Here is a 19,809-nt window from a genome sequence, read left to right on the forward strand (position 1 = left end):
TTCTCGTTGCCGTCGCCGTTGTCGTTGCTCAAGCTCCCTAATACCTACTACGCGACGCGCGCTCCAATTAGAATATGTCTGGTTTGTTACGTCTTTTTACACTGAAGTACCACTTTTCTGCCCTGTGCTATCTGAAAACTGCATTTCTCTCAGCCAATCAGAATGGAGACTTTTTTTCATGTAAAATCTTAAACATAAAACAGTAATATTTTTTTTCATATTTACTTGAACTAAGGTCCCACCAATCCAGACGTAACGTATTGCACATCACAAACGAGATGAAAAATAACCATAATTGCTTTAGAGTAGGTTTCTTTGGCGTTGCCTTGGCTAAAGCTCACTTCATGTACACCAACCTCGTCCCCAGGGCGCTTTTCCCTGGCTCTTTCCCACCCAAAGCCAGGGAAAAGCGCCCTGGGGACGAGGTTGCATGTACACATACACAGAACCAGGAGCTCATTAATGGATCCTCTCTCGCCACTAATTCCTTGAGTCAACAATTTCCTTTTTAAGAACAGGTTATGAGATAGCTTTGTTTTGATTGGTTGTTACAAAAGTGGGCGTCAAGAGCCCATGAACAGGGCCGAGCAACGCCCATACTGGGCCTATGTCACGGCATTTTTACAGACCGATCTATTTTTAGACTACCTTTTCCGCCAAAAAAGAAACGCAGTTCCGGCTCGGTGACGTTAGTTTCTTGTGATTGATCATCGGGCTCCCTAGGGAGTCTCCTTCGCGGGAAATTCAATCTAAAAAATCGGTCTATGAAACGCCGTGACAGGAATATAGGACTGTTGTTCGCTCCTAGTCATGGGCTCCTGTGGGTGTGCTGGATCTCCCGAGTGACAATGGCTTTTACAAAAGTGGACGTACTGAATCTCCCAACTCGGAGCCATTCTGTAAATAAATCTACTTGGGAAAAGGTTGACTCCAACCTTAGAGAGATAGAGCCTCCGCTTGCTGAGTTCCTGACAGAACACATTTATCGATGTCTTACCGCCGGAATTAATGACATAACCGTGAAATAACCTGGGCTCAGTGCAGGTGAGCAGATATAGCTTGGGGTACTAGAAAACAAAATAAAACACGTATTAGTTTACCGACAAGCCTGTGGATCAGCGAGGCCCTCCAATACGGCGCGAGAAGGTTCTCTTAACGCCTCCACCGGGTGAGTGAGTGAGTGAGTGTGTGAGTGGGTGGGTGGGTGAGTGAGTGAGTGAGTGAGTGAGTGAGTGAGTGAGCAAGCGAGCGAGCGAGTAAGGATTGTTTACTGAAGGTGCGTAACAGACCCGGGGCCCTTGTAGCTTGCTTTGCTTTCTTAACTTTTTTACGCGTTCGAATTCCAGCGCGTCGAATCAGTTTTCCCTTCCACTCCATTGTCGAATATGCTTGACCCACAGGCTATCTACAGAAAAAATCCTGTGGCTTAAATTAGGTGCACCTTACCAGAAAGGAGACAGCCTATAAAAGTGTTTATGAAAGCGATCGATTCAATGACTATTAATTATGTTATACCTGTCTTTGAGCCGGGGAATCTGAGAACTATTTAGTTACCGTGTAAGTACTTTGAGACTATTTACTTTAAGACGTGTCCAAACGAATCCGACATTGATGAATCCAACATTCTAAGAAAAACTGATCATCTCCGCTTGTGAAGCAACTTAAAGTGCCTATTATGTAAAAAAAGATCTCTTGCTTATTCTAAAGACCTTTCAAAATGATGAATGGTGTTTTATACTTTGGAATACCTTCTTTCGTTCAAGAGATATTCAAGATGATGACGTCACAAACATTACAAATGAATTGAGAAATGATATTCAAACTTGGCACCGCTAATATATTATACATCAGATAAGGCACAAAGAGATGCCATGGCAACACTCTCGGTTCCAGTACCCCTCTGCAATGAACCAAATATCAGTTGGATTTTGAACAGACAAGAGGCTACGGGTTGCCTACACTTTGCTCGAAGGAATTTTAGCTGTTTACCTTTAAAATTCAAAGTATTTCAATGATTTTTGATGTTACAATATCTTGGTCAATATCCAGTTCAATTCCGTAGTCCGACGTCCAAAGTCCACATTCCGTGACCCAACCATATGGTTAAGTGCGATCCTAGAGTTGTTCACATTTAAGATTGGTGTTAACGGCTTTGACTCCAATTAAACAGATGCTTTACAAGTTTCTACGATGGTATTTAAATTTTTTTTTTCTTAACAATACCGGGCGAATTATAAAATTATATAATTAGCCCGGTGAGATATGTTTCCGAGTCATAAGATGACCGGATGTTGCATCGCGTGCAACGAAAACACAAAGACTCGTTTTCGGTCACGCACTCAATTCTCCCACTTGGGCTGCCTTCTACGAGAAAAAGAAATCTTACGCATGCGCAGCCACAGCGTGACCCCACCCCCTTCCCCACCAAAAAAACGGAGTCGAATCCTATACTTTATCTTTCGAACAAAGTAATAAGTACAGGCAGATAGTCAGACTTGAAACGCATGTGCCGCTCATAATGCTTTACATCTCTGTATAAGCTTACCCAGAGTGAACATGTCTTTTTACGACAATAAACGACAAAATCAATCCTGCGTCAAATAGACCCTGCACCAAAAATGGTCGCCTTGGCAACAGCACAGAAGGTATCATCTTGTGCCTTACTTGATATAAATTACTGCTGCCAAGTTTGAACAACACCCATCCAATGTTTTCGGAGATATTCTCAATTTTGTGATTTATTACAGTCATTTGGAGTGCTTGTGACGTCATACATTTTTTAACAAAAACTTGAATATATATCTCTGGAACGAAAGAAGGTATTCCAAAATAGAAAACACCATTCTTCATCATTTTGAAAGGTCTTTAAAATCAAAGCAAAATATATTTTGTACCTCATAGGCACTTTAAGCAGTTGCAAAGCCAGGCTTGGGACTCGAATCCATTGCGATTGCGTGCGATTGCGAAGGGGTATCGCACGTGTAACACGACCATATTTCCTCCTTTAACTTTTGTGGCCTTGACGCTGCCGTGGCAGTCGTCGTTCTAATAGGGAGTTTAAGCCTGGTTTTCACTAGCGAACAAAGAGATCCATGTAAAGTGAAAACGAGCCGTAACGCAGAGACAAAGATTCAGTAGTTCGTGTATGCTGATGTCCGATCTCACGACCCATAGATCACTTGCTTGTAAAGCGCATTTGAATGTGTTAATAGAAAATGCGCTATATAAAGCCATTAGCATTACCATTACCATTCCATGCTCTCTCTTACAACGCCGCACTACGAGTGGAATCTGGAACGGATCGTTTTCATTGGACGAACATCACAGCTTGCGTTACGTCCCGTTTTCACACAACGTAAGAGATTGCAAGCATAAGGGCAACCACAAGGAAAAGTGAAAATTTTGATCCACGTTCTTGTGTTTGCGCTTGTGCTTGCACAGCTGGTGAAAACCCAGGAGGGCTACGGCATCGAGAACGCCAGAGAGTAACAATATCATTGGTTATATTAAATGAGGAATATGTTTGTCATGTCGCACAACGGCAAGTATTTTCCAATATTTCTTTTCCGTTCTCTGAAAAAAAAAATTAAGGATTGACGACAACGAATGCATTCAAAAGTGATTATTTCATTCTATTTCTTCAAAAACGTTCTCGCCCACTGAGGTTTTTTTTTTTTTTCGCCTGTACGCTACAACATAGAGATTTTTGTCGCATTAACTTGATGTAAATTTTGTCGCGCTCAAGCTGCAATTCAAAAATCACACGTGTAAACCAGGCGTGATTTCAAGGCGATTTTACAGCGATTTGACGCCGCCATATTGCAAGGGTTGCTCGTTTTTCTGCGGTTTTTCAATGTTAAATCACGAGGGATCGACCCCTCGGAAGGTTTTGCCACGCAGGGTCATGCCTAGCCTCTCCGTGAGAGGCTACGTCCCGACGGAGAAAAAGCGACGTGGTGCTCTTTAACTTCAATACAGCTGTACTCGTTTTAAGATTGCCTCACGTGCGCTGTAAACAAAATAATTTTTTCCCTTGAATGCACTCAGTTACGTGAGTCACTGAATATCACTGAACATTTCTTTAGTCTTTACGTCATAAAAGCGCAGAATTCGGGTTTTTTCCTAAAGCGGGGGAAATTAATTTGGCAACAGGTTCCATGATATCGAGTTTGAGAAACTGTAATGCGACGCCACAAAACACTGAATACTTGATTCATGGTTAATAAGGGCCGCAAAACTAATCGCCCTGCACGTGGGGCACGCACTTTAGTACATTTCAAACTTGTGAATTTGGTAAATTAACAAATTTGAGGAAACACGAGAATAAAACCGTGACTCGATTATTCGCCATCATTACTTTAAATGAATCGTATTCTACTAGGGCAAAGTAAAATTTAGTGTTTTCGATGCCGTTCCGTTAAAAAATAACATAAACTGTTTCTTCTGTCTCCTCTTATGTTAAAAGTGCTCGTGTATTAAATGATTTAATTTTCGTCGGATCAAAAAAGAAATGTAGCAGATGAGCCGATGAGACCGACATTTGCAAAATAGCGAATCATGCTGCCGAATACCAAGTGTTAATGCACAGGCAGACCACTCTATGTGTTCGTGGTTTAATATATGTTTATATGAAACGAAGAGAATCTATAAGGGTTATGAATAAAGCTCTGAAAATTGCACATCTAAATCACATCTCGGTCTGAATATCCCAATAAAGTTAAATGGAACCTTCGTCGACTCAGGTATGAGATGTGATTTAGATGTGCAATTTTCAGAGCTTTATTCATAACCCTCATAGATTCTCTTCGTTTCATATAAACATATATTAAACCACGAACACATAGAGTGGTCTGCCTGTGGTTAATGCAGCTCTTTCCAGGCCTTTCTCCAGATTTTCGCTCTGAGAAAGAGTGGCAGGAGCTCATATTGATAATTTTCAGGGGCCCGTTTCTCAAAAGTCCCGAAAACTTTTCGGGCCCGAGAAACCATTTGTAAACCTGACAACTGCTTGTTCAGGAAAGGCGATCTTTTAAAACGTTTTTAAGGTAACAAACAGAAAACTAAATGTGAAATTTGACGACTTAAATCCTCTCCGTTCTTGAGATACAGAGGGAATTGTTACACGCGAACATGGCCCGTAAAGTTTCGGGACTTTCGAGAAACGGGCACCAGGCCCGCTAGTGGGATTCATGTGACGTTTCTGCCGACTTTTCAGCATTTCGGGTTCGCAACACTATCAGCGGAAGGTAGTTGCATAACTTGTTGTTCTATCAGTCACACGCATTTGTGTTACTCTATATAATCAAACTATAAATATGCAAATATAGACGGCTTTCACGTGACGTCATGGCCGCCATGTTGGTTGACGAAAACAAAAGATTTCTCATTACCTTCTTTTGTTCGTCTACCAGATGTCGTACATTTCTCTATTGTTATTAGTGCCTCTAGAGGTTGGTTGAAAATGTCCCATAACGATCACTAAGCTGCAGATGGATCAGGCTGTCCAAAGATTACGAGCGAGTCTGTGTTATTCAGTTCAGTTTGCCCAGGTGTTCGACTCTCCCTAGTTTTATCTCCCAAATCATGAGCAACACAAAAATTTGGTTTTATCAACGGAGTTGATAATGTAAATTGGCCACCGTACAGAGATTCTAAAAGCTGACGTTTCGAGCGTTAGCCCTTCGTCACAGTCTTTGGATTTGTACCGAAAAATAGAATGAATTTGCTGCTCACACTCAATTTCCATTTCCATTTTCAATTACTACTCTTAATATTGCATGGAAAAAAAAGAATACCATTGTCGGCATATATTTATTCGTTTTTTTTTTTTGTGTTTGAGTTAGATAAACCAACAACGGTCTTTCATTGTGATTCCTATTTACACCAACATAATCGCGAATCAGCGAAACAATTTGCTGAGTGACATATTTTTTCCTGTTGACCGCTGTCTCGGTTTTGAGTTTCCCAGCTAAGTTTGTATTCAGATAGCCAGAGGATTGCAATCGACGACCGAATGATGAATGATATACCTCGTTGTATGTAAAATTTACGATAAAGTTGCCGGTTTCAATTGGGTTCTAAGGGAACCAAAGTTCTTGAAAAGCTTGTGTAGTCCTTAAATTTACTCTTTTAAAGAAAACCGTCCTAGCCGAAATCGTGCCATTATCATCACCTTAATTGTGGAAAACGAGAATGACAGCGGGAGATTGCATTGCTTCGCGTTTGCTTGTGTCACAATATAGTATTTTTTCATAAACGCGTAAAAGCGATACCCAGACATTTTTCATGTGATGAATTCTTTGTTTCGCGTGTGTTAAGCCTGGTTTCCATATGATCAGCAACGGTCTGCGATCCGTCTGCCACACGGTCGTAATGATCGGGAAAAGCAGGACTAGATTCAACTTTCCCGACCATAAAGACCGCGTCGCAGACCGATCACAGACCGTTGCAGATTATATGGAAACCAGGCTTTATTGCGCTGATATTCGTTCGCTTACAACAACTGTCACGCAAATTGAAGTTAATGGTAATTGTAATGAATTTATATAGCGCATTTTCTATTATCATATTCAAATGCTAAATTTAATACCAAACGGAATCGCCATATATTAACCTATTCACAAAGAACGGTAATTCTCTGTATCGAATTAATATTACTTCGCCAATTCGCAAGCAAAGAAGTTTTAACTTTGCAAATTAAAGGATTCAGTGATCATTTCGCGATCGCCGGATACAGACTTCACGTCGCTTGTTTAATGTCGTGAGTCACGCTGCAGTATGCGTGTGTTATTGACATAATTACAGAAACTGCAGGACAACAACTTACCTATTTGTGTTTTTTGTGGCTGCTAGTTCTTCTTTGAGCTCAGTCAATTTATCGACCTCCAAATACAAATCAATTGTCGTCTCGATCTGGTTCTTAGTGAATCCAGTTGCGTTAGTTAATACAGACAATATACTCGCGTCGTTGAGAGCAGTAGCAAAGACATCTCCCAGAGTGTTGTTGTCCACGAAAAGTTCTGGATAGATAGACAAAGTCTTTAAAATAATGTCGCCAAAAACCTTCGCGTTAATGTTGAACATCGTGTTATTTTGCGGAGAACGAAGTTCTGCAGTCTGAAAACGGTAAAGGTCACGAAGGTTAATGCCATTTAGCAAGCGCCCAGGCTCCTTGCGGTAAAACACAATCGAGGCTTAGAGGTAAGGCCGTCCTCAAGTCTCTAGCCTGAGTATCAGGCGTTCCTTTCCCTCCTCCCCCTCCCCCCTCCCCCTTCTCACATCTCCTCTATCTCTTCTCCTCTCCCCTAGCCCCTTAGGAGGGCCTGATACTCAGGCTATCAAGTCTCAGAAATACGCCGCTGGGCGTTCCAAGGCATTTCATTAGGATCGGTATTCTAGTTGAAGACATATTTATCAATTTAGCTAATTAATATCTCTCTTGCAGCCATCAAATAACAGCTTAAGGCCAAGGTAAAAACATGTTAAACATAGCTGGAAACTTACCGTAATTATGGGATGGAAAAGGAGAGTTTTGCCCTTTTAATTTTAAGTGAAATGTAAAAAAGAATTCCTATTTTAATAACTGCCAACAAGGTAATGCAAAGCACACCCACATAGACGACACGTTATTTACAGTGAGGACACTCGAACCATGAACACTTGATGTTTTTTTTTTTTTAGTGAGTATAGAATGTGGGCTCGTCCTTTTGACAAGTCAAAGCGGGCCATCATCGCGCCCAACAATTTGATCGACAGTTATCACTACAAACGTCACAAAAAGATAAGAATGACAGAATTCCATTCACCCTCACTTTCCATCCTGATAATCACGCGGTCAAAAGTATCATACTTAATAATTTTAAATTACTCCAAAATGATCCCGAGACAACCTCGTTCCCAGGGTCTCTCTTCTCTGCCTCCATTGTCGTTGACAATGGAGGCGGAGAAGAGAGACCCTGCGAACGAGGTTGATCCCGAGACTGGTAGAATCTTTTCGCAACCTCCACTTATTTCATCATCAGGCAAACGCGAAAAAAACGTAGGCAACTTTTTAGTTAGAAGCGCGCTCAAAACTAACGAACAACCCAGCACTTTCAAATGCCCGCGCTCACGATGCAAAACTTGTCTTTTCATTGTTAACACCAGCAAGATATCGGGACCTAAGCGATCTGTTAAGATCACCGATCGTTTCACATGTACCTCCGCAAATGTCATTTATTGCATAACCTGTACGTCATGCAATAAATTATACATTGGCGAGACAGGTAGACGACAAGGTGACCGATTCCGCGAACACCTTCGCGATGTTGAGAAGAATGACAAAGATGCAGCTAAGCCAGTCGCTCGTCATTTTAATCTCCTTAACCACTCCAAAAAACACATGGCTATCTGCGGCCTTTCCCTACATCTAGATACGACGGAAAGCCGCAAGAATCTAGAACAAAAATTCATCTTCCAAATCGGCACCCTTAATTAATCCTCACGGTATTAACGAACGCTTTTCATTTAACTAATGTATTCCTATTTTTCACGTTGCCATATGTTACCACCAATAGCGTAGCTCCTACTCTACTATAAAAACTACACGTAACCCATAATTCCTCGATTCGCTCTGACGAAGGGCTAACGCTCGAAACGTCAGCTTTTAGAATCTCTGAACGGTGGCCAATTTACATTATAAACTCCGTTGATAAACCAAATTTTTGTATACTACTTCCCCACCGACGCAGCACCACAGTTTCTTTAGAAACTACCCCCTTCATTCTTTTGACAAGGGTATGGATGTTGTTACATGCATGTAACACTATACATCATAAGAAGAGCCTTTATTTCTTCGTCGTCGAAAAAAACAATGTACACAAAAATGTCAAGTGTTAACGGTTCAAGTGTCTTTACTGTAATTTGGATGTCTTCTTCACTTGTCACGGATGCAAATCGGGACGCCATTTTTTCCCGAGTTGCTCGGAGGTAAATAGCACAGGATATTCGGAGTTTGATGAGTCAATCAGCGCCCGCATTCAACGCTATCCACTGTTTTAGTATACTGTATACTAATGACCAAAATCCCGAAAGATAAGTTGTTTTGAGTTCAAAAACTCGTTAATAATTCATGAGGCTAACAGCCTATCAAAACACCGATAAAACATCACGCGTATGAACCTTTAGGCCTGGTTTTCAATAGCGACGCAAGCATAAGCACAAGGAACACACGTAAGCGCATTTACTTGTTGTTAATTAGTGTCTATTGTTCTAACAAAAGGCTCTAATGAACAACAAACTACTGAGTTTGCGTATGCTTCTTGTGTTTATGCTTGTGTCGTTAGTGAAAACCAGGCTTTACTTCTGAAAAGCGCGTTCAGTCCCAGGGAAGTGCAACGTTGATTGTGCAAACAATGCAATTGTCACTTATTTATTCTAAAATGAAACGATCTTTGTTATAAAGGTCACTTGTTGTCTTTATGAAATAGTCCTAACCATTTTCATCGAGATTCCAGCCATTACAAACTTGTGGGAGATTCACTTACCCATCCTCCATCTAAACCTCTTTAACCCAAAAATTCAACTACCTTGCCGTCATGTTAACAATGTTCGTATCTAGACTTTGGATTTTGTACCATTCCATGTCGAACCTTGTTTCTTCGTTCGCGGCTTGTTTGTTCAGCCTTACACTTTGCCACTGAGCGAAAATATTAAAACACCATTTTGTGACATATCCAATTGATTTTGGAACGAATTTTCCCAACAGAGGAGACAGCGTGGTCGAGTGGTTAGGGCGTTGGGTTTGCATGCGGCTGCTCCGGGTTCAAAACCCGTTCTAACTACTAGTTAGGATTTGTTTCCGGTTGTCGCGGATTCAACTCTACCACGCTTTGTAAATAGCCAACTGGTTGCCTCCTGCCAGTTGGGGTTCTTAATAATGTTTCTGTTAAGTTTGCATTGTTTCTTTCACATTGTTAAAAGTGGGGTGCCTGTAAACTAGCTTGATAGCTAAGTGCACTTCCACTATAGACAATGCATTTACATTTTTTTTTTTTTCATCGGCAGTTTTCAAGTCACTGAACTTTCTCTTAGGAAGCATTTTAGGCCAACCTCCTTCGACCATCGACAACAAAGAATAAGGACTGAAGGAAAAAAACATTCTTTTAAAATTACCTCTTCTTTTTCTTGTTGCTGATTATCTTCCCCTCACAATTTGAACCTTTGTTCGTAGTTCCGAGGGCGCGATAGAACACTGCTGCTCGTTTTTTAAACATAACATAGGTCGTGTTCCATTGGGATCAACCGTTTCAACCGCAACTGGTTTAGGTTGAAGCGGTTGAGGTTTCCAAATAAAACACTTTTCCAACCGTTTTCGGTTGAAACGCGGTAACTCCTGGGAATAGTTATTACCAGACTTCTGAGCGTTGACGAGTTGAGGGAAAACAACAGGGTAGGAGCCTGCGGCCGACGTTAAATGGCCCGTGTAAACGACAGCGGTTGCTGCCAATGCTTTTTCAACCGTTTCAACCCTGTTTGATGCCGGTTGAAAAAGTTGATCAACCAAACCAACCGAAAACGGTTTTTTCCGAATAGAACACTAAAAAACCCAACCAACCCCACCAACTAAAAACGGTTGATCCCAATAGAACACGACCACAATGTCCCGTTTAATAACCGAGCAGGAGTGTTTTGTCACGTTTTAAACCATGAGATCAAGCCGAGTGCACGTGGTTTTATATGGGATAATGCCTGAACTCCGAGGAGGCCGAGGAGCGAGGGCATTATCCGATTTAAGGGCACCTTTCCATTGTTTTAGGAGCAACGACAATTGTTGTGGTCACCCAGTTGGAACAGGAGGTCATTATTGCGGTCAATGATCGAGTGGAACAAGAGGTCATTATTAATGACCTGTTCAAAACAATGAAAGGTGCATTAAAGACCCGATAAAACACGACCTTTGAGTCTATTGAACGGCTTCAAAAACATTCCACACTCCCAAAGGTTCAAATATGAGATTAAAACATTAGCATACAAGAAAAACAAGGTATGTCTCATTAGTATGCTTTATAAAAAGAATTCTAATGGGGAGCCTTTTATCAGTAATTTAAATGTCTCAATATAAACCTTGAGTATAGTCTGTTTTTTACTTTAAAAATGGTTTAACAATAATACACCAACTATAAAAAGTGCAATAAGGAGCAATAACAAAGGTGTTGTCGGCTGTCATTTTAATTTACAACTAACATACCTCACAAATTACAGTACACTACTTACGCCTTAACAATATATCTTAATTTGCGCCTCTAAATGATAAAATTAATGAAACCTTTTGATAAAAATTCTAAAACATGAGCGAATATTTTGGTTGGTTTTTCATATACCCGGCGGATCTGAAATAATTAGTGTCCATAAAACAAAAGAAGAAAGAGAACACAACAATACCTAATTCGCAAGGAATAACAATGCCTCTTTTGTCCTTCGCCATTTTAGTCTAATGTATGAAAGTCTACTCAACATTTTTATTGTTTCCTAATGTTCTAGAAATGGTCAAGCAGTAAGAAGTCACTCTTCCTTTCCCAAATTCCAAAAAGAATCTCAATAGCAAAAAGCTCATCTAAGTCTATTCTTACGCCAAAAAACAAAGCCCAACCAAAAGCTCTTAACAGCTGACATGAAATAAGTAAATGACAGCGATTCGCTCTCTTCCCCTCAAAACGTATAGTACATAATAATAAATCTATCAGGCCAATTTTGTTGAGAAAGGAGTTGGTTGGCAAGTATCTCAAAATTTGAACTGAAACTCCTGGGACGTATACATAACCACTTTTTAAAGTAAATTATAGATTTTTCGCCGCTCTAAATATGCATTTGCATACTGCTCATTAAATTTCACTTGAGCAGTCTTTTCACTCTTTTGCCCAGTAGATGTTTGAGAGTTCTGCATTCTGACGGTATATAATGCAGAGTTTTTTTCTGTCCTTGTGTGGGCCTATTTCCATCAGTAGGGCTAACGCTCACGTGGTTCATATGGGGTAGATACTTAGCACTTCACATTACACTCTAATCAGTTAAGTCTATTTACAAGTACAGCCGCGTAGTTAAACCAGGGACTACCAGTATCATATTCAACTAGTGGCTCAAACTTGCCTCGCACCCGGGATCTCCTGATCTCACGGCAAGCGCACTAACCTCTGAGCCGCACTATCCCCTATTCATTTGCGAATTTCGTAGGGTGACTATTCAATATAGCCTGTTTTATTTTGTCTTTAGCTTTTTTGACAAAAGCTCATCCCAGTCTGGATAGTACAACTCCTTCATTCTGTGAGCGTGTTCCTCAAGATTCTGCGCTTTGGTCTTGACAAGTATTGCCATGGGACAATCCGGCATAGCCCAATTACAGGCTACTATGAAGCTAAACAAAGCAGCGTCTGCTAAGCAAGGCTTGTCCCCAAACAGGAAGTCCTTCTTTCCTAGAATTTCTGACGCAGCAAGCAGATCCCTCTCGGCTATCCCATACATCTCTTGGGGTGTATTTCGGCCGATGCCATGTGACCACAGATAGTTCTTTACCTTTCTGTGATTCAAAAAACGCGCCAAATATCTCATTGGCGGGGAAATCGTCCCAAAGAGCCTCTCTCGGAATACGGCTCCATAGCTATCAAGCCAACGTGCGTGAACCATTGTCCTGTGGAGCCCAACGAAAAAAAAAATTGTGAGGAATTACGATGGTCTTTTAGTGCAGGTTTCGAGTGAATGCAGTAAAACTGAGGCGAAAGTAATTGCTTTGCCTAATTCAATCACAACAGAAGAATAGAATCAAATATGCCAATAATCAAAATCTTCATACTTGTCCAATGATAGTCATGGTATTTTGCATACAGGTGACAAGGTGTCACAAGGTGTCTCATTAAACCTACGAACTCAGTTAATGTATTCCTTTTTTGGTAAGGTTCTGGTTAAGGTCATGGTTTTAAAAGAGGTTACTTTGTGACGCCTACATCAGCAATGTGTACAACTCTCTCAAAACCCAAGGTGGACAAAAACCTAAACCAAATTTATCGGGAAGACTTAAACAAAATTCATCCGAAATGTCATGTATTTAATCAACGTCAAGACTGCTTTCGAGTAAGCACGACATAGAATCACCGAAGGCTGCGGGAGGTCGTGAGTTCCAACCTCGTTCCAAGGGTCTCTCTTCCAACCGGTGAGAAGAAATTTCTTGTGTCCTCGCACCTTGGAAGAGAGACCCTGGGAACGAGGTTGCGTGACCTTCAACACTCAGGGGTGTTTCAATAATTGAAGAGAAAGTGCTGCATCCGCAAATGGTTCGACTTTCAAGTCTCCTCGGATAAGGACTGTTAACTGTAGGGCCCGTCTCACAACCTTTCCTGTTAATCAACACCGTGGGACGTTAAAAAAGCACACACTGTTCGTGAAGAGGAGAGTTGTGGCCTATCCTCCTTTCACATCCGTGCATACGCCGAGAGATAATGTAATTTGAATTGACCAATCAGAATTCATAGAGCGGGAAAAACTGTGCTATCCGGCGTCACGGCAATTGTTTGCAATCAAAGGGCCAAAAACCCATTTAAAAGATTTTGTGGCAACATTTTTGCCATCAACCTTTGGTGCCAACACTGAGTTACCAGCGAGCTGCGAGTCGAACGTAAGCTGTTGTGCTTTGGCTGTTATTTGTGCTTTTTCTAACTATTTTAAGACAAATTCAGTCTGGTATTTTCGAATCAAGTGTAAGACGACGTCAAAACTGTATTGACAATGTATTTCTTTGTGTTAACTTCGAAAAAAAGACTTCGACAGGGAAGACCGACATAAAACGTCATTTACGTACAGAAATGTACCGTTTCCGGTGAAAGGTCAAAGGATTGACAGGATAGCACAGCTTTGACTGCCGCGAGCACTGCGGGCGCCAGTTCCGTATCCCGGCGGGGGGAACTCCCATATGGAACAGACGGGGATGCTCGTCGGAAATTTTGAATTTAATCTTAAAAGGAGACCATCTGGGCGTGGCTCAAGCTTTTTGTGACCCCTAAAGGAGACCAATCCTGGCTTAAGCAAATGTTGACCCCTAAACAAAACATGTTAAAAAGAAAATTTGACTTCTGTTTCTCTTCGCGTAATTCTGTGTTTCTTCGTAGAACCCTGAACGAGACCTTGGCGGCTTAAAATATTGGCGCTTTGCCCGGAACACCCTACGCGAGACCAAAATCCAAAATTTATACCCCTATGCGAGACGACAAGCATCCCCGTCTGTTTCATAAGGGAGTCCCCCCCCCCCCCCGGGTTCCGTATGCACGGATACATGCATCGAATAGGTGAGTGAGATCAAATATGGACTGATAACGGCTGCCAGAAGCGCCTTTACAAGCTGACGTCCGATCTTATCCTAGAGAAAGAATTGTAAACGGCCATTGACCAAATGCAAAAATGGCTGCCACCAAATTATTCTTTTGTCTTTGTGTTAATTAGCCTAACTAGCCTCGTTTTACAGCCCAAATTCTTTCAATTTTACGCGTGTGAACGAGGCTAGTTAGACTAATTAACACAAAGACAAGAAATAATTTGTTGGCGGCCATTTTTGCATTCGGTCAATGAGACTTTGTGATAAGTGCGGTATATAAATCCTAAACCATAAACCATAACCATCCTGTCAACACGATACGAAATCAAGTAGTCATACGGGTATCGAACTCGCGACGAGTTTTCTCACTTAATTAGCAAAACCAGTGAATTTTTTTTAGATAAGCATAGTGATTAGCTGTGATTAAATGTACGAAACTGAGGGTTATTGGTCATTGGAGCAATGACTTCTTTTGTTGGGGGTTTGGCTAATTTGAATATGAAAACGTCACTGTTTGACGTCGATGTTAAAAAGCAGGTACAGTCGTTGATCAGTAGAAAGGACCATGGATTTTGAATAAATGGCCCGCCTGCATTGAGTAGTTTGGCCACAGCCCTAAATTTCAATCCTATCACGCTCCGAAATCAGCTAACCAATGAGCTGAGCGGGTTTAAGTTTGTATCTTAATTTAAATTCAACAAGACGCCTACAAGGGCGTATCCGTGGAATGCGCAAACAGTTAACACAAATTGTCCAGTTACAGTGAACTTCAAGTACAGGTAGATTTCGGAAAATGGCGAAAGATTACTAGAAAGATACATCTGTAATATAACTTAAAGTTTTTTGTTGTAAAAACTCATTACTAATGTTACTAAATCTGCAAATGCAAACAACGAAGCCCTATTAGCAGGTTATCAGGATACGGGATCTTTTATTTATTTATTTTTTGGAAGGAGACTTAATTCAAATCCTACAGTTTTACTTGCTTCGTTAACTCCTTTCATCCAAAAATTACAGGATCAGCCTTAAATCATCCGAAAAACTTATTACAAATCACAGTTCAACAACTTATCATCCTGGGCCAGTTGTTCAGAAACTGGGTTTTAAAACGAGTTTTATCCTCTACTCCCAAATGCTGTTCAAGGCTGATATTCAGAAAAACTTTACATTAGAAGAAGTCAATCTTGAAAAACAAAAATAAGCAAAGGAAACTGTGACCAAAAAGTTGACAACATGAAACAAAAGTTTACGCTAATCCTGGATTAAGATAATTGGCTTTCGAACAACCGGGCCCTGTAATCGACGTCTGGTTCTGTAATCCTGGTTTAGTTCCTTGCAAACTGTATAAATTTGCCGTGGCGAAGACAAGAAGACAACATCCGTGCTCTATTTCTCTCAATGCTCAAAAATTCCGTAATTGCGTGTTGTATAGTCCAGTCCAAAGTTCTAATTTTACAATTCCATAATCTTGATTTCAGTAACTTGGTACCAAACGTTCCACAATAACTTGAAATCTCGTTAAGAAAAATCCTTAAATCCAGTAGTCCAGTCCGGATTGAGATCGCCAAAACTCTCTCTATCATCGATTCAAAATTCAACAAAAGCTACAAGTAGTAAATAGTTATCAGAAACTACAACAGTTCGTCCTGATTCTACACTCGAGCTGAACAAAAAACCCAAAAAACCCTTGTCATCGTTTTCGAGAGAACAGACAAACAGCTGAAACTGTTCTGTGCCTGCCCCTTACGGCACTGAAAAAGTACCGTACGTTGTACAATAGTACTTGACCGTAGTCCTTGGCCAAGAAACTAATCTTAGCCAAAAGCTCGAGAAGCGATCAGGATACGGGATAATTAGGTAAAAAAATTGTGGGGATACGGGATTTTTAGTCTGGAGGTGGGGGAGGGGGAAGAATTGAGGAGATACGGGATATTTTTTAAAGTAAGAACGCATTGTGTGTGGTAGTGCAGCACAGGCTCCCCAAGCTGAAAATACGTGGTGTATGCGACAGTTTGTGTATATAGAGAATTGTATGGGAAAATCACCGATCGTAAAATAATTGTGTAAATAACTATCTCATTTGAAATAAAGTTTTCCTACCTCAAATGTGTGACCAACTTGTCTCTTTTGGCGAGTTTCGAGCCATTCTGACGCCGTTTAGTGAAGTCATCCGGAAGGCCGTTGCTGAAATAATGGGAAGGCCGGTAACTCCATCCATCGCTGGCCAGACCTCACTCCACAAATCGTTTTCTCCTCAACAGGAAAAGTCCCGAATCGCAATAAAAACAACAGTTCCATAAAGCCCAATAAATTTCACTCCAAATACGTGTGTTTCGGCGGCCGAAAGACTCGTGAAGAACGAAAACTTTGCCTTAAAATTCACCTCTTCGGCTTTCCTCAAAGGCTTGTGACCGGGTAGTCAACAACGGAAACTCGCAAGATGGTTTCAGCCTCAACTCTGATTGGACCATTTGAATTTGACCGCGCGCTGGCAACACAACCGTTGTTGACTGTCCAGTCACAAGTCAACAACGGTCGTGTTGCCAGCGCGCGGTCAAATTCAAATGGTCCAATCAGAGTTGAGGCTGAAACCATCTTGCGAGTTTCCGTTGTTGACTACCCGGTCACAAGCCTTTGAGGAAAGCCGAAGAGGTGAATTTTAAGGCAAAGTTTTCGTTCTTCACGAGTCTTTCGGCCGCCGAAACACACGTATTTGGAGTGAAATTTATTGGGCTTTATGGAACTGTTGTTTTTATTGCGATTCGGGACTTTTCCTGTTGAGGAGAAAACGATTTGTGGAGTGAGGTCTGGCCAGCGATGGATGGAGTTACCGGCCTTCCCATTATTTCAGCAACGGCCTTCCGGATGACTTCACTAAACGGCGTCAGAATGGCTCGAAACTCGTCAAAAGAGACAAGTTGGTCACACATTTGAGGTAGGAAAACTTTATTTCAAATGAGATAGTTATTTTACACAATTATTTTACGATCGGTGATTTTTCCATACAATTCTCTATATACACAAACTGTCGCATACACCACGTATTTTCAGCTTGGGGAGCCTGTGAGTGCAGTAACTTGACAGTGTTTTTTTCCATAACTGTCAACTGAGCGGCGTTTTGTTTTTTCCAGGAGACTCAAGTCCTTGCACAATATGTAGCTCTAATAGTACACGACATTGTTTGGTATCGTAAATCATTACGGTGCCATGGTAGACATCTTTGCTATATACCCTCTAAGAAGACATGTGGTTCAGTAAAATACTAAGCCCAGAACGATTGAAGAAAATAACAGGAAATCGAGAAACATTTGGCTTCAAAGCCGATATGTTGATCATTTACAACTTCTTTTTCACCACAAGCTTAAGCGTGTACTCTGAGCTTCTGACACCTTTCCAAGAGCAATGTTACTACAGTTTTTTTTCCCCTTTCCAGCGGGGTTAGTATCTGGATGGGGGACGTTAAAATATGCGACTTTTGCTGTCAGGAACATACGCCCAAAAATTATATTTTAACGCTCAAAAATGCGAACAAAGCAAGGTACAGATTTTGCTAGCCTGCTTTATGCAAAACAAATATTGACGAAAAAGTAAATAAATATTAATATGTAGTTTTTAAGGAGAGCAGAAGGAACTTTTAGGAAGTGTCGATCGAGAATAAAACAATTTGCCATTAGTGAAAAACATTTCGGGAGATTTTTGTTACGTTCCATCAGAGTTCAATTTTTCTATCGTACTTTTGGTCATACAAGTAAAATCGCAAAATCGCAAGTGACATCGATTTTAGCGGCCGCCTGTGATTAAGTTATACCTTGCGTGTTTACTGACAACTCACGAAACAAAGGATACATCTGTGACAAAATGACGGCATAACAACTGGTTTTTGTTGGTGCGTTTTTTTTTCTTTCAAGTGTTATAAAGTTCGACAAGATCTATGTGCGAATTTAACATAAAGATCACAATCGTTGATGCTAGTCCAAGTGTCAGCTGAAGTTAAGCTCCTCCGAATGAGGTTAGTACTTGGATGGGAGACGGCTGCGAAGTCCCCGTGACGGCGATAGCTAATTCGTTTTTTTTAAGCTTGATTTCATTTTTTATCTTGTTTGGCCGTTCAAAGCTATTTTCTTATTTTCTCTCTACGTCAAAACGGCGAACAAACTGGTTCCCAAGAAATATTGGAGTACGTATTCGTTGTATGCAAAATGCTTCTAATGAAGTATTCGTTGTATGCAAAATAATAATGTTCACAGTGGAACACACAAGTACGAAGCAAGATCTAGAAATAACGTAGAAAATTCTCCTTACCTTTAAAGCTTGCCTTTCTCAAAGAAAAAGCATCTATCCACTTTATCGAATAGTTTAATACTGAAACAATCATGGCGGACGGAAAGATTCTATTATAAATGTCTGCTTTCACCAAAATGACTGAAGTGTGTCACGGTGGCCGAGTAGTCTAACGCGCTAGCAGAGAAAAATTCGTGAATAGGAGTTCTCCTCGGGGCAGGGAAGTTTGGAAATACCGTAGGGAATATAAATTAGTCCACCCGATCGGAGATTAATTCTATATCCGTGGGGTATGCACATTTGTGACTACCAACAAAAAAAAGATTCCAGCCCGGTTTTAAGACGTGGATGCCTTCGGCATTCCACGTAATAACGATAAAGAACTCCCATTCAAGCGATGTCACGCAACCTTCAGTGTTCCCAGATTTTGCAACGATATGTTTCTAAAGACGTAAGAATCTGAACGGAAATACTATAACGATCCTGCGCAAGTACATTTAAGTCGGATAATGGATCTATATATCAAAGCCTTTTTCTGTTTTTGATGAAAATAAAGAACCTTCGCTTCGCTTGACATCATGATCAGCAAATTGGTCTAATCATCATAATTTCTGTACCAAAATCTCTGTTAATTGTTCCTAGAGTTCGTCCAATAGCCACTATCTTCTAGCTTCAATAAATTCCGCTTTTGCTTTTAACTTACCAATAAGTGTTACTTTCCAGCATGGTGCGGATGTTGTGAGCGATCGCTCTTTCCGTGACACTCAAGTGCGAATCCACATCGACATGAAACTCCTTCGAAAGAAACCGAGTGCAGAAATCGGAGTCCGCGATTTCTTTACCGTTAAACTCGATCCAGGGCATTTTCCCCTGCTTTGAATATATCAAACGGAAGTCGTTTTCGTACGGGATCTTCACCATGCGAAGAAACGTTTCTAACTTTAAACACGGTGGAGACAAGCTCAACACCCCAAGCCAAGGAGAACGATGAAACTGATGAAGAACAACTACGCCGGGTTTTGCGAGTTTTCTTCTCGGTTTCTCTCGGAATTTTCGTGCAATTAGGTAAATAACAACGACTGCTGTAATGGAAAAACCAAAATACGCCGCTCCGTGCATGGCGAAGACTCTTTGCCGACCAGTCTTTCAACATTGACCAATATTCTATACGTCAAATATTACGTCAGGGA

The 19,809-nt window shown here is 40.9% G+C and overlaps 2 protein-coding genes across 2 annotated transcripts in view; both read right to left on the reverse strand.

The window, feature by feature from the left end:
• LOC137992326 (stimulated by retinoic acid gene 6 protein-like) overlaps nt 1-7,136 on the reverse strand; it is a 47,230-nt gene extending 40,094 nt beyond the window's left edge. Inside the window, exons 1-2 of the mRNA XM_068837606.1 lie at nt 6,827-7,136; nt 998-1,067 (exon numbers count right to left, since the gene is read on the reverse strand). Of these exons, the coding sequence (XP_068693707.1) occupies nt 998-1,067; nt 6,827-7,083 (327 nt within the window). The 5' untranslated portion in view covers nt 7,084-7,136. The remainder of the gene's footprint in view (nt 1-997; nt 1,068-6,826) is intronic.
• A 4,054-nt stretch (nt 7,137-11,190) lies between these two features.
• On the reverse strand, nt 11,191-19,809 carry LOC137992328 (failed axon connections homolog). The gene is made up of 2 exons (XM_068837608.1): nt 19,323-19,809; nt 11,191-12,664 (listed from the first exon to the last, which is right to left on the reverse strand). Exons 1-2 carry the CDS (start codon nt 19,736-19,738, stop codon nt 12,235-12,237), a joined length of 846 nt encoding a protein of 281 aa, XP_068693709.1. The 5' UTR covers nt 19,739-19,809; the 3' UTR covers nt 11,191-12,234.

This window comes from Montipora foliosa, chromosome 2 (assembly GCF_036669935.1).
Source record: "Montipora foliosa isolate CH-2021 chromosome 2, ASM3666993v2, whole genome shotgun sequence".
In the NCBI taxonomy this organism is placed as follows: domain Eukaryota; kingdom Metazoa; phylum Cnidaria; class Anthozoa; order Scleractinia; family Acroporidae; genus Montipora; species Montipora foliosa.